Source organism: Strigops habroptila, chromosome Z (genome assembly GCF_004027225.2).
Source record: "Strigops habroptila isolate Jane chromosome Z, bStrHab1.2.pri, whole genome shotgun sequence".
Classification (NCBI taxonomy): domain Eukaryota; kingdom Metazoa; phylum Chordata; class Aves; order Psittaciformes; family Psittacidae; genus Strigops; species Strigops habroptila.
The window spans coordinates 7,984,861-8,009,487 of NC_044302.2; the positions used below are offsets into that span (position 1 = coordinate 7,984,861).

At 39.5% G+C, this 24,627-nt stretch overlaps 1 protein-coding gene across 1 annotated transcript in view; it reads right to left on the reverse strand.

The window, feature by feature from the left end:
• Positions 1–806: 806 nt before the first annotated feature.
• Positions 807–24,627, reverse strand: part of VAT1L (vesicle amine transport 1 like) — a 59,582-nt gene continuing 35,761 nt past the window's right edge. The window contains exons 8-9 of the mRNA XM_030470017.1: positions 10,133–10,216; positions 807–3,873 (exon numbers count right to left, since the gene is read on the reverse strand). Of these exons, the coding sequence (XP_030325877.1) occupies positions 3,775–3,873; positions 10,133–10,216 (183 nt within the window). The 3' untranslated portion in view covers positions 807–3,774. The remainder of the gene's footprint in view (positions 3,874–10,132; positions 10,217–24,627) is intronic.

Here is a 24,627-nt window from a genome sequence, read left to right on the forward strand (position 1 = left end):
AATCAGCCAAGTGTTCATATGAGCTTTTAGATTATAGAGCAGATGCTGTGACTACTGAAGTGAGATTTTCCAGGGACATTACAGACTTTAGAACATGTCCAGCTTAACTGGAATGAACCAAAACAAATATTTCCTCTTTGTTTAGATATTAAACTGAAGTGCATTGAACCATTTCTTTCTTTCATGCAGGGAGACCTCTAAAGCCATGTACTCAAATACGGGCTTCAGATGACCTGTAAGGTTTGGTAGCCATAACCAGTTCTTTGAAAAAAAAGGTGTAAGCCTCCTTGCATCCCTGAGTTAAGACTAGGGAAAGTGGGATTTTATTCAGTCATGTCCTCCTGCTTTCTGCTAGCTAATTTGATGGTGGCTGTTTTGGATCCTATTTTAAGATTATTCCCTTAAAGTATCTTCATTTCTTCAAGGAGCTGCATCTCTGAGGGTAACTTGTGAGTCAATTCATCTCCAAACGCAATCTGAGTGCTCGAATACTGGAAAATAGTTTCTATCTGCAAAAAAATACACCTCCCTGAACACTTCACGAATGGTGCTTATATAATGCAATTGAATTTCTTAGACTGTAACATCCAACATTTTATATCTAAATTGTTAATGTTCTATAAAGTAGCACACTCAGCCATTTTAATAACCTCAATGTACTCTGCAAAAAAAACCCCAAAACTAAAAATGTGTATATTCCTCAATGACCAAAATGGAAAATAAGACCTCAAATTTTCCTCTCATCCAATTCCAAGTCAGTTCCCTAATGTGAACATAATATTAGAATAAAACGCATAACCCAAGGATAATGCTATGCTCAATATTTTATTTTTATTTTTATGTAAACATAATTTGCTTTGTAGGCACAATATAACAGAAGCTCTAAAGCAACAAATACAATTAAACAGTGTTTCAGTTCACTTCAATCAGGCTTAAGTTAAAGAGAAGCTTTCACAGTTCCTTTAAGGCAAATTGAGAAATAATTTCACTTGAAGAAATGATCCAATTGTCTTAAGAGTTGTTGAAAAACACTGCCAGTAGTAAGCACAAACCTTCATTTCCACTACAGTAAGACTTGGTCAGTAACAAGTCTCAGCATCGTCATTTTGGATAGTGTGCCCTCTACCACTTCAGATGCGATACTACTGTTTGTGGTATTAGAAAAGGTACTTAGGGCTTGTGGGCCAAATTCTGCTAGCACAAATCCTGCTTCGAGAACAGATACCTGGAAAATTTCCATTCATTTAAGTAGTAACCTTCACATATGCCATGTTAATACCAGTAAAACACAGAGTAGAGTTTAGGTTGATGATGGTAGTGCTTATCTGTGTTGCACTTGGGTAGATCCAGAAGTATTCCTTTGTACTCACTACAATTACCTGATATTCTGCTGATCAGAAAATGGCCCTAAAATTGGTATGGAACAGCATGAAGAGTATTCTTGCCTTGCTAACAAAACCAGAAAAAACTAGCAAAAATGATTTCACTTGATTGTTGTCCCTATGGTGTCTGTGGCCATGTCCAAGATCACCCATCTTTATTTGTCTCGAAGGGTAATTTAAGTGTAGAGCCAACTATACCACAGTTTACAACAGAAGAATGGATTTGCTATTCTGCTTGCCCTACTAATTTAAGGCCTTGAGAATGCCACTTTACTGCCAGCTCTAAAGTCACCAGCAATATTGCTCACTTTGGCGTCAAATCAAAATTTCTAGTTATGTTAAGGTTTGTTGCAGGACATCATTACACTAATTGCAAAACAAAATTGGCCATGTTTCCTACTGCTGTCAGCTTATGAGTCGTGAAAACTTAATGGCCTTTCTTAAAAGCCCAACTGTCAAGCCCAAAACATGGAAACTCTCACCGAATATATATTTTTTTCTATGGATAAAGTCCTGTTTGGGCCTGATGTGGCACTGGAAGTGTAGGCAAATTCAGCTTGAAAAGAAATTAATTATAGTGAAGTTCTGCATCAACATCTAGAGAAAACTAAAGTTCTGGTTCAGTTAATATTTCAAAAGCTCTTTTGGTATTTTTCTCCACAGTTATTTCTTCTCACTATTTCTGAGTTTAACTCAAGGGAAAATCCTTCTGAATGAACATTCTGCACAATTATCTGGTATTAGAACAGCAACTTCATGAGCACAGTGTAAGGAGATGGACATTAATACTCAGGAAGAAAGATGAAACAAACAGAAAAAACAAGAATCTTCTTAAACCACACATAAACATCACCCAGACCCACAAGTTTTTTCACATTGAGAAAAGCCCCAGGAGTCCTTCTGCTCCACTTTTCTGTATTAGTTTTTAACTTCTATCACTACAGAATACTTGTAGATTTAGGTGAACAACTAACCATGACTGGGGAAATACTTTCTTTTGAAAAAAGAAAAAAAAGAAGAAAAAAAAATGAATTCAAAGATACATGGCATTATATAAGATCTCTGACATTCCTGTTTCTACTGTAGGTGATTGCAGTCATTTTAGAATAGTTGTTTTAACAAAACAATTGAGGACCTGAGTAGCTGCTGCTTTGACAGGTGAAAGACATGGAAAAAAGATTTACTTTTGTCATGTTTAGGTATAGTTTCCACTAGTGGGAGGTAGATAAGACTAGCTGGTCTCCGAATACTTGATCCTGCAAATAATTACAAACATAACTTACATATGGAGCAGAGCTTTTGACGGAACTACTTATCTAGATAAGGTTATCCCTGTGCATAATTTCTGATGGGATTAAGGCCTAAAACTCATTTTTAACAGCTCCTAATTCTGTAGGAGCTCAGCTCCAGCTTCATAGTTGATCAACACATTCAGAGCAGTAAATTTCGTCAACATATTTCTTTCCCCATACTGATGAGTAATCCCTACCAATATGACTTAGAAATGAGATTTAAAATTGGTTTGTATTTTGGACACAGAAGAGTCAACGTGCCCTTGGCAGAAGATGTTGATCTGTCAATAACAATACTAACCACTACAGGCAATTAAAGTTCTGGGTCTAAAAATAGTGGCTCACTGTCCGTTTTCTTTGCCTGTAACATGTGGGGTGATAGCTCAGATCAACAGGAAAGCATGATGAGTTGGCACTCAGAATGAAGTATTTAATTACTAGTGCTGATGACTAACGTGATTATACAATACGAATTAAAGTCTCTCAATTAATGGTTTCTTGCGCAATTTCAGATTCCACAATTCTAAAGGAGATATTTCTGAAAATGAAGATAGGATTGCTTATGAAATGATAAAGCATGGCTGAGGAAAATGAAAACTCATCTTTTTTTGCAACTTTTATCTGTGGTTCATAAAAAGAAAACTATTTTAACACTGAAAATCCTCAAACATAAAATCCTCTCTCCAGTTACTAGAATCTTCCAGACAGCAAGTGGGTAATTTATTTTCATTACTGTTTCCAACTTGCAAAAAAAAAGCCCAAACTTCCCAAATAACTATGCAAAATGTTGGAATTTGCATGAGAAGGAAGCCCATCTAAAATTACACAGTAAGTTAATAAGACTTTTAAACCCAAACAGAAAAATCCATGGGACTCCTACAGGGAAATTGGGCATTACACAGGAATGTCATAATACTGCACTGGATGAGAATGGCACTTGAGTTCAAAACAACAATGATCAACAGCTCATAGCTCAGCTGACTGCAGACAAATACAACACACACTGTACTACAGCATTTGTTCACTGATGCACAGAATAGATTTCCCAGACTTGTTCCCTTCTACTTCCCCAATCTTTCTCCTTCCACCACCTCTGGCTGTTACTGGATGAATGGCATGCGCTCTTTGTTCTCATTATCCCCTTCATGGTCTTCTTCTTCTTCTCCAGCCTCGCTTGTCTCTGTGCTGTCGTTGGCCATCTGCAGGATGAAAGATGAAGGACATCAGAGCACTTTTCATATTGTTTCATTCATTCTTATTTCAGCTTGATTCATTTGAAAAGGTGACTTTAAAAATGAAAGAAGACATGGCTGCAACATGAAAATAAACATTCTGTCTGTGTAAAACTTTTGCTGGCACTACACCACTTCCAGCTAAAATTGTAAGCTGTTCCTTCACTGCTCACAGCTGAATTTATGGAAAAGAAAGCTGCTCTGTGGGACAACTGCACAAGCAGACTTTGCTCTGTGCACTTGTACTGATATGAGGCTCTCAGATAGGAAATATGACTGTGTAGGAAGTTTACAGAATGTGTCCGACCTCTGGTTTCAACGCCTGTATCTGCTCTTCCAGTAACAGTATTCTTTACTGCCAGCTAATGGATGGCATCTAGCCCCACATGAAGGCAGTGTCATGAAAACTCAGAGCAGTTAATCTGTAGATGCTGGCACAATATATCCATGGCAGTGGAAATTTTGGATTGTAGAGGAGTGGGGAGAAACTGCATTTCTGTGGTTTTATTGAAGATGCCTGTACAGATACTAAGCAACTGCAGAAATTCGTAGTTCAGAACAGTATTTCAGGAGCACATTGTGTTTTTTCACATGTGAGTATTTATTACAAGCTGTGTAAAGGTGCAAGACTCTCCTGTACTTCACCTTGTCTTTGGAGGCACAACCAGAGTGTAAACTGGACAGCTGTTTAACAACATAGATTAGTATGACTGAATTCTCTTATACACCAACATTACCTCTCTTAGGACACAAGAAGATTGTTGTATTAGCTTATAACTATTTCAAAACCAACTAAGCAAGGGACCCCTTTTTAAAGAAAAATGCAGTGACATTGTATGTTCCCTGTTTGATTACTAGCCTCTGATGGAGCTAAGTGTCTTAAACATAACCTGATTTTAATGGAGAAAAGCAATGGTTTAAAGTTGTTACCCACATTTTTGAATGTCCTGGGTTCAGCTATAGCAGTCATTTTTCTCCTGCTTAGTAGCTGGTGCAGTGCTGTGTTTTTTAACTTTCAGCCTGGGAACAACGCTGATAACACCGATGTTTTTAGTTGTTGCTAAGTAATGTTTATTCCAACCAAGGACTTTCTCAGTCTCATGCTTTGCCAGGGAGGAGGGGAAGCCGGGAGGAAGCAGAGACAGGACAGGTGACCCAAACTAGCCAAAGGGGTATTCCATACCACAGCACGTCATGCCCAGTATATAAACCAGGGGGAGTTACCCGGAAGGCCCAGATCACTGCTCGGGTCGGGCTGGGTATCGGTCGGCGGGTGGTGAGCAATTGTATCCTCTCCCCTTGTTATTTCACTAATCGTTATTATCATTGGTGGTAGCAGTAGTGGTTCTGTGTTATACCTTAGTTGCGGGACTGCTCTTATCTCAACCCGTGGGAGTTACATTCTTCCCATTCTCCTCCCCATCCCTCCGGGAGCGGGGGGAGGAAGAAGGGGGGGGGGGGGGGGGGAGTGAGCGAGCGGCTGTGTGGTTCTGAGTTACCGGCTGGGCTCAAACCACGACAGTTCTTTTTGGCGCCCAACGTGGGGCACGAAAGGTTGAGATAACGACAGATCTGACCAGAGTGTGTTTAATCATATTTGTGATAAGCATTCATTGTTACTACTCGTCACAATGGTGATTATTTGGCTCTCAGACGTGTTGCGCTTGATCTCAGAGTTTCAGCATGTTGTACCTTACTTACAGCCACTATTTGCTGTTTTAGCGTTTATCGGCTGGGGGGCCTGGGCTAAGGTTCTTGTTTCACTGTACTTCATGGTAATGACTTGTAATACAATAGACTCATTGATCATGAAACTGGTCTGGTTTGTGCTTCCAGCGTGGCCATCACCACTATACATTGGGAGGTATATAATGAAATATTTTAGCAATTGCATATCTTTTTTTTTCTCCTCGGGGGGTAAACTTACGAAGGAAGCATTCTCTTTCACCCCCCGTTCCCCCACCAGCCTATTTGCAACAGCAATTGAGAGTTCTGAAGGTTTTAGATGGCCTTTGAGTACCCTTGAAACCTGCCTGCTGATTGTGCTGGGGATCAGCATGTTGGCAAACATACGGAGTGTGTTTTACCCACGGCCATCCCGTCGTAGGAACATCCTATTTCGTTTAATGTCAAAAATTCAGCAGTATCAGGTTCGAATCTGGTCTAGGGTTAGACGACGATATAGGAGGACCACCAGGAGATTTTCCCTGAGGCTGGACAGTTATGAGTGGCAGGGTGTGTGGGATAGTATGGGCAAGTACCTAGGCCAGTGGGCCCCTCCAGTGCTTTGGAACTTCACCACTGAACAAGTGCAACATCCGGAAAAACTAGTAAAACACTTAAACGAGGTGTGCTGTCGTCCTGGTTATACCAGAGAGGGACAAATTTTGGCAACGTGCTGGGGCTTGGCCTATGCCTACAGAGCCCTGCTCAACACTATCCAGCACCTTCAAAGGGAAAAAAATGTCTCTGGATCTGATGGCAAAGCAACAGACAACGCAGCTATGCCAACTACAAGCACAGCAGCTACTCAGACCCTGACCACAACAGTCAACACAGCTCCAAGTACAGCAGCTACATCAACCCCAGTGACAAGCACAACAGCTACTCAAACCCTGACCACAACAGACAACGCAACTACTCCAACTTCAAATACAGCAGTTACACCAACCCCAGTGACAAGCACAACAGCTACTCAAACCCCGACAGCAACAATGTGGCTACTCCAAGCACCGCAGCCACACCAACCCCAGTGACAAGCACAGTAGCTACTCAAACCCCGACAGCAACAGACAATATAGCTACTCCAAGCACCACAGCTACACCAACCCCAGTGACATGCACAGTAGCTATTCAAACCCCGACAGCAACAGACAATATGGCTACTCCAAGCACTGCAGCTACACCAACCCCAGTGACAAGCACAGTAGCTACTCAAACCCCAACAGCAACAGATAATGCAGCTGTTGGTGTTACTCAACTCCCAAGCACAACAGCTGCACCAACCCCAGCAATAGACATTGCTGAACGAGAAAAATGGCCAGTACTTTATCTCTATACTGACTCATGGATGGTGGCAAATGCCCTGTGGGGGTGGTTGCAGCAATGGAAGCAGAGCAACTGGCAACGCAGAAGTAAACCCATCTGGGCTGCTGCATTGTGGCAAGATATCGCTGCTCGGGTGCAGAACCTGGTGGTGAAGGTACGCCACGTAGATGCTCATGTACCCAAGAGTCGGGCCACTGAGGAACACCAGAATAACCAGCAAGTGGATAAAGCTGCTAAGATTAAAGTGGCTCAGATGGACTTGGATTGGCAACATAAGGGTGAATTATTTTTAGCCCGGTGGGCCCATGACACCTCAGGCCATCAAGGCAGAGATGCAACATATAGATGGGCTCGTGATCGAGGGGTGGACTTAACGATGGACACTATTGCCCAGGTTATTCACGAATGTGAAACATGTGCTGCAATTAAGCAAGCCAAGCGGTTAGAGCCTCTCTGGTATGGAGGACGATGGCTGAAGTACAAATATGGGGAGGCCTGGCAGATTGACTATATCACACTCCCACCAACCCGCCAGGGCAAGCGCTATGTGCTTACCATGGTGGAAGCAACCACCGGCTGGCTGGAAACATACGCTGTGTCCCATGCCACTGCCCGGAACACTATCCTGGGCCTTGAGAAACAAGTCTTGTGGCGACACGGCACCCCAGAGAGAATTGAGTCAGACAATGGGACTCATTTCCGGAACAACATCATAGACACTTGGGCCAAAGAGCATGGCATTGAGTGGGTATACCACATCCCCTACCATGCACCAGCCTCTGGGAAAATCGAACGGTACAATGGGCTGTTAAAAACTACACTGAGAGCAATGGGTGGTGGGACTTTCAAACACTGGGATACACATTTACCAAAAGCCACCTGGTTGGTCAACAGTAGGGGATCTGCCAACAGGGCTGGCCCAGCCCAATCAGAACTTTTACGTACTGTAGAGGGGGATAAAGTTCCTGTGGTGCACATAAAGAATTTGTTGGGGAAGACAGTCTGGGTTATTCCTGCTTCAGGTAAAGGCAAACCCACTCGTGGGGTTGCTTTTGCTCAGGGACCTGGATATACTTGGTGGGTAATGCGGGAAGATGGGGAAGTCCGATGTGTACCTCAAGGGGATTTGATTTTAGGGGAAAACAGCCAATGAACTCAATTGTACGCTGTTGCCTGCTCTATAACACTTTTATAGCCCACCAGCTAGATATCTTCAGGTCACCAGCCATTGACCCTGACTTCCCTCCGATCATCACCTCAACAGAGAATGAATTTTGAGGAAACCAGACGAGCTCAGCAGTGACCAGATGAGTTTGGCGGTATCATCAGCAGGCAACAACCCAACACTATGTACCGTCCCTCCTGCCCTGAAAGACTATTACAAGAGATGGAGCCTGACATCATGGACTGGATGAGTTCAGCAATTTTACAGGGATTGGTCCATGGACTAGGGAACGATATCTTTCTCTGTGTGTGGGTGTGGGTGTATATATATGTGTATATATGGGACAGGGGTGATGGTGTGCTGAGAGATGTGGGATCTGAGCATGACGTGAATGGTATGGAATAAGGGGTGGATACTGTCCTGGGTTCAGCTATAGCAGTCATTTTTCTCCTGCTTAGTAGCTGGTGCAGTGCTGTGTTTTTTAACTTTCAGCCTGGGAACAACGCTGATAACACCGATGTTTTTAGTTGTTGCTAAGTAATGTTTATTCCAACCAAGGACTTTCTCAGTCTCATGCTTTGCCAGGGAGGAGGGGAAGCCGGGAGGAAGCAGAGACAGGACAGGTGACCCAAACTAGCCAAAGGGGTATTCCATACCACAGCACGTCATGCCCAGTATATAAACCGGGGGGAGTTACCCGGAAGGCCCAGATCACTGCTCGGGTCGGGCTGGGTATCGGTCGGCGGGTGGTGAGCAATTGTATCCTCTCCCCTTGTTATTTCACTAATCGTTATTATCATTGGTGGTAGCAGTAGTGGTTCTGTGTTATACCTTAGTTGCGGGACTGCTCTTATCTCAACCCGTGGGAGTTACATTCTTCCCATTCTCCTCCCCATCCCTCCGGGAGCGGGGGGAGGAAGAAGGGGGGGGGGGGGGGGAGTGAGCGAGCGGCTGTGTGGTTCTGAGTTACCGGCTGGGCTCAAACCACGACATTGAATCAACACACTTTCATGAAAGTGTATCAATTTTTTTCTCACCTTTTAACCAATGGCTATTGTGAATATACAGTATCAAGAGAACAGGTGGAATAAATGTGTTAATGTTGTGTTACAGATTCTTGATTACAGTTTTAGGATACAGTTCAGCTACAAAATAATGCCCAAGTTTCCATATGTGAGGTCCTAAAAGCCTTCTTTTTCCTTGCAGTGATTTTGTATGCGATTTGGGGCCAATTTCAGAGTAAGTACAACTAAGAGCTTAACTGTAACTCCAGGTTCTTTTCTGTTCTTTTGAAACAGAAGCTATCTCAAGTTTGAAAGCAAACTTCATACACTGGTATTGATTTGAAATCAGATTTTTACTTTCTTCTTTACTGCTCTTCCCTACATCATCAGTGAATGTTAGGCATGCATCTGACTTCCTTTCACTACTGCTCTCTAATGTTTCAGTGCCATGTCAAGTGCTCCAATGCAGTGGACCAGAGCTCCATCACAACTATCTTCCTTCAGAACATTTCTAGAAGGAAGTATTTAGATATTGTGCTTAATCATAGAATAGAATAGAATATAAATATTACAAGACCTTCTTACCAAAGTTATACTCTGACTTTTGTGGGGGAATCAGAAAGCACTTCTACATTTGTACACTGCCGTAATATTGACTGTGTCTTTTTCTGTTCAATCCACTTACTAATACAGGAATTTTGCCTTATGTGAAATGTCTATTTGTTTTCCATCACAGGGACAGTAATAGATGTGGCAGTTTTAGTCTGATCTAACACTTGTAGACACATTTTGGAGAGGCAGATAGCCATTCAGTATAGAAAAGTAACTTCTGGGACTCTAGGAATTACAGCTGTATTTCGCATAAGTTATTATTATTGGTTGTATTTAGGTGCTATGATTTAGAAGAAAACAGTATAAAACCAAAATCATGAGGGACATGTCTCCAAAAGTCCCTACCATGTTTTAACCCCTGTGACTGTACACCATGTATGTATTGCTTTGCACTCACCAGGGGAGTGGGTGCTTTCTCCACATCCAGAATTAGTTTCCCTATGTTTCCTCGGTCATGGATTCTCTGCATGGCTTCCTTCACCTGAAAGACAGATAAGCCATTGATAATTTTCAGGCACAGAATAAAAGAATCCTGAACTCCTTCCTTCCAAAACCAGCAATATTTAAGGCATGTCATGTGCAAGGTCATTCAAACAGCTGCTTGAAACAAAATTAATAGTTACACATTTTTCAGAGCATTTGTAAGGCCTGATTTCTGCATTGTGTTTGTCAAAATCGGACATGAGTCTTGATGACAGTTTCTGAATAGCATAATACATATATAATGTTAATGGAGTACAAAAGTAATGGTTTGCTGAGGTGAAGAGAGAAATACTGGCTCAGGGAGTTAATCCTTAGAGGTTGTTTGTTAGATTTTCTCTTTGCACAGTATTTATCAACAAACACTATTTTCACTGGAAGTATGAAATGTTTCTCTAATTGACCTTTGACATTTTCCCATTCATTTATTTTTCATTTCTGTAGAGGGAAGACCATATCCAGGCAGTACCTGTGATTAATGCAATGCAATGGTGTATTTCTTTCCTTATTTTTCCCTTTTTTTTTTTTTTTTCATTTTAAGTAAGTAGTGTCCTACAGATACCACTAAAACTAGACATTTACAGCTGGCTGCAATTAGCACATGGGAGAAAGGAACAAAAACTTCTTACTAGTGCACTGGAGAGGAGTTTATTTTGATGTATGACGTTTCAAAACTCATGAGAGCTCAGTGTTGATGAACTGACATAGTGTGCATTGCACTGAATGTTCAGTGTGCAGCATGTAGACCACTATTAAATCACTGAAAACTGGGAGATGTCAAGAGTTCCCTCACTTTCATGGTGGGAAACTTCAGGAACTGAAATGTACACATAAAGGCTGTCTCATATCACTATTTTTTGTTGGCGTAACAGGATATGTTGAGACAAGAAAGTTTTATGTTAATAGGATCTACCATCTGTGACATAGTTTTATTGAATATTTTAAGAATAATGGCATAGAAGTTTGAAACAATATGCTGACTTGGGAACAAGTAGGTCTCACAATATATTTAAAAGCCTGAATTGGGGTCCAGACACCTAAGACAATTACTGAATGTCTAACACAGAAGGAGGTACGAGATTTTTAAAGATACTAAGCAAATACAGATTTCAACTTCCAATTAAATTTAATGGATGCTGTGCACAGAATGCCTTTACCATCTGTTAGCCTTATTTTGAAAGCTGACTGCAGTGAACTCAGTATTACAACCTTAATTTTGCAAAGTGGTTCCCTCAATTAGTAAACACACCAGACTTGATTTAAAACAAAAAAACATTAGAACAGAAGAAAAATTGCACTGGAAAACACAATTACTTTCTAAGTTGGAGCATAACTGTAAATTAACCTTGGAAAACACAGTCTGACACTGGACAGGACGTTGACCTCTAATTTATGAAGTTCCCTTAGAGTATAAACAATACCTAACTATCCTGTAGGACTTGTTCTGCGCAATGGACAATATTCTTTTAAGAATATCCAACAAAGACTCTGAAGAAGCAGCATCTGTATTATTTTTTATTACTCTTATTAGCCAAAATCAAGGTTTTAGGAGTCTAGAGCACAGCATAAACAACCAACCCGTATGTGACAAAACTGGAGAAATCAGCAAACACACTTGCCTGTCCACTGAAAGTTATTACTAGAACATCATGTGGAAAGCAGGGCATGCAACATTTAATTTGTATCATATCATATCTGGCAATGCAAATCTGAGAAAATGTGCTTTCCTTGCATTTTTACATGCACAGTATCAAATTTAAGATTCTGGAGAAAGGTTCAGGAGCTGTTTCCAGGACACTTGTAAGTAGCTTGCAAATGCAAACAGCAGGCAGAGGCAAAGGGAACAATAAAACCTGAACAATAATAGTGGCTATGGAATCCAGATGGAGCTGTTAAAATATATTAAAATTTTGAAAAAAATTTTGAAGAGCTGATATAACATCTGCATATTTTAGTGTTATTTGCAACTTACCTACCCAGTTAGTCAAATGCTGTACGAGTGCAACGCCATTCTGAATTAAGAGGCCATTTCATAAATGAGTAATTTTTATGTTTATGGCTGCTAACAGTCCACTTATTCAACCAAGAATGCAACTACTTGTTTCCCAAGATGCCTGAATATTAAAACCATTTCCTCTTCTACTATAGCGAGCAGAGAGCACAAAAAACCTTCTTTGCTATGCAAGTGTGGTTAAGGCTTAAGTTGTCCTATGCAGACTATATAAAAGCATTTCCTTTTCACGTGAACATTTAAGTGCTGCATATAGTCTGCTTTCACGAAGTGTGGTATGGGGCTTCTGCTAAGCCTGTGCCCCAGCGTTTGCACGTTATCAATGAAGACAGTACATCACTGTGCACTTGGTTAAAATCAGAACCAGGCTTAACTGGTAGTACAGCGAGTATTGGAGGTTCTCTGAAGTGGTTGAAATTTGATTCAAAATAAATATCCCTCCCAGTAGCAAGGATCAAAAGGGTTTCCCTCTTCTTACAGAATAGTACTTTTCCCCTATTATTCTATATTGGTTGCTATTTGCATTTGTCAGCTCAAATCCAGAAAATGGACCCAATGTACTTTTGTTTATATGGACGACTTAACTGAATTTCATCTTCTGCAGTATCATCAGCAGAAAGCTCTTGGATTGGAAATAGTGCAAAGGAGTGTTTACTAATATAAAGAGCTTCCACTGGAATAAAGGACAACAATTTTGTTGACCTTTGCTTGCTTTCAGTATAGCTCAGCCCTTAGAGGGTTTGTGTCTAAACTAACACTGAACTACAGATTTTAGACTTGAGTGGCCCAGAATTGGCACAATATGTATCACAGAGCCCTGCACTGGAGTCAGATTTTTATACATCAGTGGACAATTGGAAAATGCTTCCACTTTCTGTATTATTTATGCAAGGAAAGTTGGCAGACCAGTTATGGAAAAACAAGACCGACCCAGAATGCTGCAGAGACATGCACTGCCTGATGAATCCAACACGGGCACTCCTAGGCAGCAGTAGAAGAAAACAATTGATAGTAAAGGAGAAAGAAAAGGAATCCCAAGTTTGCCCTTTCCCTCAAGCCCACTTGCATTAATTCATATTTTAGTGTGACATACTGTTTTTAAACACACTCTAGAGCACAATCATCTTCCCCTATCTGCTCAGTCTAGTGGAAAATGATAACAAACACAGGAAAAGGACCTTTCTAACTCAGTTTGAAAGTGTGTTTGCTCTAGGGAATATGCTCTTATAACTGAAGATTTTGAACAAGTATATTTCTCCCATCCCTTTCAGCTCTACAAACTGTACAGTCATGGATATATTATGACATATCCTCATTCAAGTGTTTTTCAGCAATGACAGTGAATCTGGAAATCAAGATGACCTATGCAATAATGAGGTCATCTGTAAAACAAAACTGTATGATCTTAGACAGAAAAAAACAATGAACCTCTAGCTCCTTTACAGGTCATGTTTACCATGCCTTGTGAGAAATAGCCAAATACTCATTCTTCATCATAACTCCCCAAGTGCTGCAGATTTTCTGAGCCTTCTATGAGCTCTTTCCTCATACCACACTGTGTTAGCATTATAAGCAAAATCTAGCAGCTTTAGCATTTCTAGGAAAATTTTAACATTATTATCTATTGACACACATTTGCACATTTAGAAAGGTGTTATGCTACCAATGCTACCAACAGAATTCTTCACAGAAGCCTTGATACAAACACAGGATAAAAAACCCCACGAAGCTGGCTTGTTGTGAAAAAACTTATTCAAGCGTATTTTCCTAAGGGGATGCTACAGTTGGGATTTCGGAGCTTCTCTTGGCTCCAAGCCATTTCTGTCCATCTGTATTGTGCATTACACTGAGAAAAGCAACAATAACTGTCAACAGACCTTGGTAGGAGAGTAAGGGCAGAAACACCTTCAAGTTACCAGTCAAAGAATGTTCTAAAAGAGGTTTCACAACAGCTGTGTTCTCTGAAAGTATAAAGTTTGACAGCTGTACTGAATCCTCTCCAACACTGCCATAGTGTCTCTCTTGGGGTACTCCTCAAAAGTATCAGGAAGTTTGTCTATTTTACCCTCTTTTAGAATTTGTAAATTTCAAGTACAAGCTTGTATAAAACGAAAAAAGAGAAAAACAAAAATTATTTTGGTTTCTTATTAGCATTTCTAAAATAGTAAAGAACTAATAATAGCAAAGCACTATTAGTAACATACTAACACGGCAACTAAGAAACCAGCTTTTACGAATTACCTTATAGTATACTAAATTACTTACGTAAGTTTAACAAAGTGCTCTGTCATAACTCCTGACTAATTTGCAATACATTTCTATATGAGAAAACTATGTAAAAGGGCACAAAATTAAGCATGCTATTACCTGTAACCACTCAGACTGGAGAAAAAGATCCTCACACTGAAATTAAAAATTGCAGCTGCAACACATTTTTTTACTCAAACAGTTTCTGCAAATCTAAAATCATGAAAGCCAGGGATATTCCATACACAGCAAGTAGCAATATGCTATCAGATTATGCCATTATATTCAGATTATTTGCAGCTATTTTCCATAGCTTTTGATGGAAGTGTGTAAAAACAGTCCATTTTAAATTGACTAAAAAACTTTTTTTTTTCTCCCCCTGAAATGCATCTTGTACACCTGCCTCAGTACTAGGTTTTTTCCTACGTTCTCCTTGGATTTTTCTTGTTTGTTTTTAGCCCTGTGTTTTCCCCAGGTGACATGAGTAACTGGGACAGATTTCTTGTCTGGCTTTTCATCTGAAGTAATTCATTTCAGGTCCCCACCTATAGCGTCCTGGTAGTCCTGCCACCAATCCTTCAATTTGTTGAAGCCTGCAACTGAAATGAGACAAAGGAGGAGAACTGTGCCTTAAAGAAGATATCTTACGATGTAACCTTGGATGGCCATTACAGAACAAACTGAGCTCCTGAGCAGTAACAAGGGAAGCTCCTGAACAGAGATGTTTTCCTGGACATAAGTCTGACCCTTTAATAATGTATGCCTGAATCAATTATGCTCCAACTTTGTATTGCTATAGTTAAGCCTCCAATTATTTACCCATTTTACTTCAAACTAATTTGTTGGCTGTTCTGCATTTGAAACCAAGAGCCAAGAGTAATCTCTACTGAGGCATTCATAAATGCTTGCTGACATTCAGTTGTCTCTGGAAGTTCATTCTGTTGTTAGAATATAGCAAAAGCAGTCTACTGCTTTATAAATATAGCAAAATTTAAATGCAAAATTATCTGTTGCACCATTCCACAGTGTGAAAGATAAATGCAGCCTGCCTAAGAAATGGATGCTATTTTCAAGCCTTTGGATATTATTTTAAACATAATGATCCATTTCTGTACTTGGCTCTTATAAGGAGCCCACCTCAGGAGGAAAATAAGAGACTGCAAAGTTGGAACACTAAACCACTCACTAAGCCAATATAACACATTGGGGGCTTTAGGCCGATGTTAGTAATATGAATGTTTAGTAGAGAGAAACAATGAAGGCAACATGCCATGGAAAAACATCCTAGTAGAAATGTCAAAACCTAATGCTTTCACCATCGTACATGAAGCTGTTCAGCTCAGTAATACAATGAATTTAACCTTTTGGTTTTAGTAAAAATTTATACATTTATTTCAGAAAAAAAAACCCCGCAATTAAAAGACACTGGTGCACTAGAGGAGTGGCTGTTCTTTTAACTTCATGATGTTGAATGCAGTTTATTGTATTAACTGCCATGTACAGATTAGAGTTTCATTTTTGAAGATGGCTTCTTTATCCCCTCACTCTCAATTAAGGCAGGCTTATTGGACAGTGGCAGAGTACTTTTTGTACTTCTTTTTTTGAGTCCCTCTGGTGATAATGAGGTTTATTCTCATTTCCCCGAGGCATATGAAAAGATTTCTCTTTACAATAAAGGTATTTCATTCCCCTGTCTGGTAAATTAGGCTGTAGTATGAAAGGCTGAGGAATCTTACGACAAGTTACAAATTTAATTCAAGCCAGAAGTGAAATTAGTTCAATTATCTCAGTGTAATATGTCAAACTCACCAATCGTTCTAATGCTGTATCATCATGTGCTGTCAAAAAGGTGATCAGCACCCAAATAAAGCAGATGTTCCTCACCTCCAGATGGTCACAGTGGAACAGAGCATCAATTTAGTTTATGATCTACAACCATAATTTCCCCCCCTCATTAGTTCCACACTTTTAAGTTCAATATTGCTGTTTATTTTCACACATCATCTCAAAGAATCGCCTTTTGTCCCCTGTTCACACGCTGAAAATGTCCAAGCCTGCCAACATGTCAAGACTGTTCCCCTCTAGCCATGAAATGATCTCCTCATTCATCATAACCTGCACTGCAAAGATCACCCCAAAGCCTTACTTTTACAGCTACGTCCCTTCTAGCATGTGCTAGAACTTAAGAGTTAGAAGCCTTGGTTCAGAAATAGGTTGGAAAAGGAAAAAAAAAAAAATCAATCAGATTATCTCATGGGATCTTTCTAACAGCATGGTCTTTGGTTTGTGTTGCGCAAAACAGGTCCAAAATCTACGTCATAGTGCTATTGTGAGGTTCAGTAGAGGTCGGAAAGGAAAGCACACAGCATGACAAATATTCTTTGAGGAGAATTTGAAATATTCTGTGTATATGAACAAATGTCACACTCTGTTCCACTGCTGTGACTTCTGTGACATCACTAGGTTGCATGTGAATGAGAGAAGCAGGTACCGGGAGAGGATAAAAATCTCAATTGATAAAGGAATAATGGTAGTGTTCAATAGGCTTTAATTACTCGAACATATGTTCTATAAAGGAATATTATTCTTCAAGCATGGTTTTCAGGCAGGTCAGCACTTTGAGTACCCCTCCAATCTTGGCAGCGCATGAACTTCCATTAGGAGAACTCAGTATTTTACTCATGAAAGCCGAGAGAGCTTCCTCCTATTACCCTTGCGCTAGTCCTCTATGTGCAGCTACAAAAATGAGAACTTCAGCTTCTGCACTACTTCCATGCAGGCTCTCTCTGCAATAAAGAAGAGCTATCTGCAAAAGCGTTCCTTACCAATAATTAATTCCTCTCTTGCTCACTGTCGTGTGTCTGAGAAGCCTGCAACTGCATCATGTCTGCAAAATCACATGGACAGGATCTCCATGGTGATAGTGTCATGCGGTATGCAAACATCAGCTGGCAAGTCAAGGTTACTTTGGCAACACAAGTGCCACAGGTAATGATCCAAACCTTGTTCAGGTTTATGAAAGAATACTCTTATTTAAAAACTTGACCATTTTTCATTCTGGGCTGGTTCTGTTCTGTTGCTGTTCATACTAGACACTATTTCAATGAGCCCAGAGCTATCTCCACTAGGATTGCAAACACTAATATAAATAATACTTAAGCATCATTTGTATGCAGTAATGAAGAAAAAGATGCATACTGCAGTCTATTCTAGCTGACATACTGCATAAGCAAAGCTTTAATACTATAGCTTTCATTAGCGCTAAAAGGCAACATGATTTTTATTATCACTCACTGCTGTTGTCTATTACAAAGCTACGTAATATGACTTGTGAGCTGTATTTTAATTCCCAGACCATGAGAAGAGTTTTCTTTTTTGTCATTGGTATATACAGTCTTCAAAACTGAACACAGAACTCCATACAAAAGAAAATCACGTAGTCTGTCTTCTGGATTATGTCTGTCTAGCTTTGGTCTGTGGAAGGGAGGAAACTCAAGAAACCAGTTTCTTAACTTGCTGGCAGCTCTGAGGGAAGTGGACTGGTGTACTACTCTGTGCAGATTTTGCCAGGGCTTTAAGGCATGAGAAGTACAGAGTATGTAGCAGGCTTGGCTATGATTAGGAGCATAACAGTGATGGAGTCCCCTTGCTGGGAAGCTAACATGTCATCCTGTTCGTACCCATCCGAAATCAAAACCAATTTAACTCAATTTAACTCAACTCACCTGTTTAATGCTCTGTTACACAACTTTTGCACCTACTGTTTTGGCTGCATATATGTAAATATAAAGTACTTTTAAAATCCCTTTCATTCCTCCAGTGCTATTCACAGCTGCAAACAGCAGCTCTGGCCTCTACTCCCTTCTGCTGCCTGTCAGCGAAGAGAGACCTTTTCTCTGGAATACCTTTTAGCCTCACTGTATGTTGCCATGGCAGCAAGACTAAAACCAGACCCAAGATGAGAAAAATGTCAAAGGAATAAAAACTGACGCCAAAGGCAAATTCTGACTCTGAGCCCCCCCCTTGGCTACTGAAGATAACTATTAAGTTATACATCTTTCAGACAGACAGCTACAGCTGCAGAACTGTGCTGTTTTCACTCTTTCTTTATTCCTATAAGCTCCTGCTGACGTCAATGTGTACTTGTTTTGCCTCTGTAAAATTCAAAGAAAAAAAGAGATTTAAAGCCTTGTAATTACAGAATAACTGAGCCAAATCTTGCCAGCTTTTAATTGCGGAGTCAACATTGGTAAAGCAGAAAAAAGGCAGAACCAACATCAAATTAAATATTTAGAAGTACTAAACAGCAGTGCCTAGATTACCAGTTTGGTGAGAGCTTTCCTACATGGTAAAAGAGAAAAGGCCTTGAAATCTGATCCATCAACACAGAGAATTCCAGCAAGTTAGGTCAGCTCAAGGGTATTCAGCACTTTCACAGTTAAAGACTAATGTTTTGGTTGCAAGAGAGATGCTATAGAAAGAATATCTCTATAAAGACTATGTGTATTATCTCAGAAAAACCTGCACGGAGTGAGAGGGAAAGCTATTTTTGATCTTTACTGGCACAGCACAGCTTTTTTCATTACCATTTGTTATTAACATAAGCTTAAAGAAAAAGGAGATTTTTTTTTTTTTCTGCATTAATATGGGAAATATTTACCTTATTACTTTCAAAGACAAGAGTTGTTTCTGAAGGGCAGATATTTGGTGAAGAAATCCCTGGAACACACTCAAGCAGAAAAGCCGCAACTTGTGAATCAGGATGAAGCTTTAAGGATCGTGCACTGGAATTTCTTCTAGAGCAGCAACAAAGCCAGAACTCTCAGGCCCTAATCTTCTGCAGTAGTCTGACTAGTTGACAGCACAACACAGTCATGCTGGCTCTATACTGAGATTACCCAGCCTAAAGACTACCACAGCGTTGTGTGGAAGAGATACAGAACCACTGAGATAAAGTTAAAAAGTTCCTCAAATCCACTGACCAAAGGGGATATCTCCTATATCATACTTCTGGTTGATGCTATATGCCTATGAGGCACTGACTCCCAGCTGCTATCTGAGGCTTCGGGATTGCTGGTAGGAATTACAGCAGCATGGTCCCAGTTTATACTGGTCCTTGTCTATACTGAGAAGATGTCTTTAAGCACATCAAAGCCATGAGTAGAGGAGCTCAAAAGTGGTCATATTTACAGCACTTTTCTCCATTCTAAGCAATAATGCATCTTGCAGTATGTTGCAGCCCACTGTATGCACAAGGATAACCCAAACACCCCGGAATCTTGGGGTATTCAAAAGTGTAGTGTTTCAGATCTCACTCTAGTGAGTCTGGTTTTGTCCGCAGCAGCAGCCCTTACACAGGGCAAAATTCTGTTGGCTGCAAAGGAGTTTTGGCAGTCACAGGCGAAAGAAACAGGCCCTCTGTATTCGGTTAAGATGCAGCAATCTCCTGCCTAAATTGAATTCATATATAATGTTCAGTTTGGTGTATTTCTGTATTCCATCACAATCTGTTTTAACAATTTATGGCAGGAAATAAAGTTTATTACATTCATCGCTTTGCAATTAAAAAGAAAAAAGACATTTTATGTTGTTACTGACTACCAAGCTCCATGACATCAATTTTTTAAACTCTTGCCTCAGCAATGTTGCCTTGTGATCTCTTTGAAAAAAATGTTTGGAGAAAAACTGCACCAACCCACAAGTATGTCTCATTTGTTCACTTTCACATGAGCATGCTCTAATAGTTAAGTGTCATTAAACTTTCCCCCTCTTCCACCCCCAGAACATGCAGATCTAATTATAAGCATACTGCTTTGCATAGTGTTGTATTGTTGTCTTTCTAATTATAATGCCTAGGCTGTAGAAGGTGAATGTTGTTGATCTCCTCTGCAGCAGCAGTCCTGTCTGGTTACTTCTCTGGGGAAATCTGGCAAACGGAGAGCCCTCTTCACACACAAGTGAAAGATCAGACAGCCCTTCTGGAACTATGCTGTTTCACAGCCATACGAGAACTCAAGTCTGAAATATTTCCAGAACCACGGCTTTTCACACAGACTGTCTAGACAGTTGCAGGACACTACTTAAAGACACAAGAATTTCTGCTTTGACACCATGTTCTGAATTGCCTCTGAGCTAACTAGCTTCCAGGTGCTCCAATTCAATCCATGTCTTAACCCTGCCTCTGGGCAAATGGCACAAACATTGTCACTTGGGGGGTCAGGAGGAGCCCAACAAACCAGCTTGCAAATATTCGGTGATTCTTGAACATGCATTTATCAAGAACTAATGACAATTCTACCACATCTTTGTACATGTATGCAGTTACACCAGAATATAAATGAAATACCAAAGACACTGCTCTTTCCTGCAGGGACTCGGCTTCATCTGAGTGACACTTGGCACTATGGGGCCCTGATTGACTGCCGAGGTTCCAGGCACAACAGACTTTACATTAAAGTGTTAAACCTTTGCAGTGATAGCGCCTGTGGATATTACTTGTGGATTTAACACTGCTTCACTATATGGCTGTATGCAAAACATCTGAAATACTTGCTTTTTTTTCTGTCTTTATGACAACACGCAATACTTACATAGTTAAATTGCAGTATTTCTCACCAACACTTTTAAACCCAGACTTAAAGCACTACAACCTGCATGACAGTAGTTTCCTTCCCCCCCACCTCCATCCCTAATCAGTAAACCAATTATGTAAATTCTTGAAACTCATCAAGGTAAATCCCAAAGGTCTCTAAAGATCCAAATGAGAAAATATTTCTCCTTTGATTTCTTGTATATTTTGTTTTGTTTGTTTCAGAAAGTGGTACCATGAGGATTGCAAATCTAATTATTCACAAGTCATCATTGTATTTTTTGATTACTCCAAAAGCTCTCTAAGTCAGAGTCTACCACTGGATGCCACTCCATAACTTCATTAAAGTTATATTTAAACAAAACCAAAACCCACTGATATATTAAATGGTAATACAGTTATAATGTTAGAGAGGATTCATGCTTATCCTCAGCTTGAGCTACATCAGTTTACAGTAGGATTGAAATCATTCATCTAGGTGAGATGAAAGATATCTGAATTTATCTTGTTCACTAGTTGACGTTTTTACAATATATTTTGCAGTCTATTTGCTTTATTACTTAGTATTTCTCCTGGCACCGTTAAAAAATGTCTCATTCTAAGCCTATATTAAAGATCTTAACGCCACATAAATATTATACCAACGTGATTGCTATAAAAATTGATTTAGTTTACAAGAAGTTTAATGCTCATGTATGAATTCTCATTCAGCTTAGCATTACACTGTATCGACTGAAATCAAATTGCTCTGTAATTGGTAGCAGGGAGCCAAAGCAGAAGTGTTCATGTGGTAGACTGCCACTGACTCAGCTGAGACAATTTCTAATCTAATTCAATTAAAACTTGCATGTGTAGATGCACCAAAAAAAAGCAAACCACATGTATACTAGCTACAATAATTCAGGAAAATAGCCAAGAACTTTAATAACATATTTTGCTAGCTCTAGGCTAACGTAGGCTTAACTGTAGGAACTCTCAGAATTACGCTGGATGTTTCCCTTAAATTGAAGGAAAAAATACAGCATTGTGTTATTCCTGCTAAAGAATTCAAAGCTTTTTCCTCAGGGAGGTTTAAGATCTTGAAGATATTTTACTCAGGACCTAACCATAGCATATAATAGAAATAAACTTAGGTTCTTCTCAAGGGTGATGCTATTTGGTGGTTGTAGGAAACTCACTTTTACACAGCCTTTATTCTACTAAACTGAACACATATTTGGAGCTATCTGATGTGCGAGGCTTTATTTCTTAGAGATATTGTCTATATTTTCAGATGTGTTCACTTCAATACCATATTCAAAGCCTGAGCTTTGATATTCAAACTAGCATAGTCAGTAAAATCAAAACACTGAAAATCAGTTGCTTACTTGAAAATCTTAAAATTATGTTGCTTCCTTTTGGCATTGTTTTCTCTAGATCAGTGATCATAACAAAAAATTGCCCTACAAAATATCTCCATGTTCAATCATTCACAGCAGGCTAGTACATGTAAGAACCTCTTAGTGTTGGCAATTTATCTGCTCTGCTGGCTTGGTGTTAATTTATATTATCTCTAATGAGTAATAATATTATTACTAAACTGCAATACTACCTAAAACTCCATTATCACATTAAATTTGGATTATATTATGCTAAGAGATGTCTTTATGCCCAAGAGTAATTTTGCTTTTAAAACTTATCTGTGTTTAAAATGACTGGAAAGAATACATGAGCCATTTTCATTAGGTGAGAGCATTTACCTTGATTGATGATTGTTATGCACTAAGACAAAGTGTAACTTGGGATACAATCATTGCATTTTGTTCAGGGTAAAATTATGTAAACCAGGAAAATAACCTTGCTTCCAACTAAAGTTCCCCACTATACTTAGAAAAGGGGAATTTAATCTTAGTACACATTAATGTTACAAAATGTTACAAAATCTTAAAGCTTTAAGACTTTAAAAATTACAGGGAATGTGACAGGAAATTCTGCATAATAATAATTAAAAAAAAAATCCAAATCAGAACAGCCTAATAACTAGATGGCATCAGATCAGAGTTGTATATAGTGTGTGCTGCTGCTACTACTGCTGAGTAAGTGCCCATGACCAACTTTCACAGCCTTTGGGGAACCTGCATAAGGCTCCTGGTGAACCCCAAGAGTGGGCTGAAAGCACAATCTGGAAGATGCTTGTTTCCACTGACTGGGATATCTATTCTCTTGCTCTCTAGGGCATAATGAATTGGTCCATATCATGATGAATCTCAAGGTGTGTAAGGACTCAAGCACTGGAACACGTTGGCTCATTAAGTTTAATATGCAACTGTCCTTCCTAATTACAATCAATATCAGCAATGGATCATCTGGTTAATATGTAGAAGATTATCTACATATTACAAGTACAAAATTCTCTTCTTGATAGATAAAACAGTAGTAAGTCCTTTTTTCTTGGATATCGGCAAAGCTGGATGAAATAGAACACAAGAAAAGTGCCTTCTTTACAATAAAAAGAATCTAGTAACCTAATCAAACTATTAGTATGAAAATAAAAAGAAAAATTATGAAAACAACAACCCAGGAGATGAATTTTGTGCTACTGCTCATGAGATTTCAAAAAATTCTATTAGTCTGCCAAAACCAGCCATCAACACAATTAGTTGCTGAGATACAAACTTGGTTTTGCTGCTAGAACTAATAATTCACTTTTTTTTTGGCTACTGTTACATACATACACTGATAAGCATATCCCAGGAGAAGAACTAGACTGTTCACTTTAGAAAGGCACTTCTAAAACAAAAAAGACCCAATTAATTTCATGTATTAACAACTAAACATCTTTCTACCATAGCTAAAAGCTTATGTCAACATTATCTCTTTATAGACCAAGAACCCAAAATCCCCAGAAGCAGAAAAATGGGAGCTAGACTATACAGCAGAAATGCTAAAGGCAAAATATCTACTGATATTTCTCACTTTTCAGTCTCTGAAAAAAACATCTCATTCCCTTCTGCTCTATTAACCTCTCTGTTCACCGTCAGTCATGGAAGATGACCACAGGCACCGATGCTGCCAATGCAGCATCATTTAGACGAAATAGACTTACCACATTTAAATAGTGAGAGATATTTGCCTTATTTCCCACTACCTTTTGATTCTTTTCACTTACATGGCTCCTTAGATGGCTTTCTAGGCATTCACTGATTAATGAAGTCTTAGACTCAGAAATTATACCCAGCCAAAATAACTAGTCAGATTTCTTGCAAATCAGAGGCCAAAAAGTCATCCAAAATCATCAGGGATCTCTTCCCAGTCTGAAAACGAGAAGGTTGCAAAGGCAGGATGAATCAGTTATTTGTATTCTGTATTGTGCCACACATATAAGGATGACATCTCAGCTCTCTCAGCATCACTAAGTAGACTTCATTAATTCTGTCTCAGGATTTTTTTTAAATGTTTAGCACCTGGGAAAATAGGTCTTTTTAAATTGGAACTGAGACTAAAAAGTTTCTGAGAGAATGAAAACAATCCCTAGGAACTGCTAACACAAAACTCAGATTTCCCCCTCATGACACCCTGGGAGAAA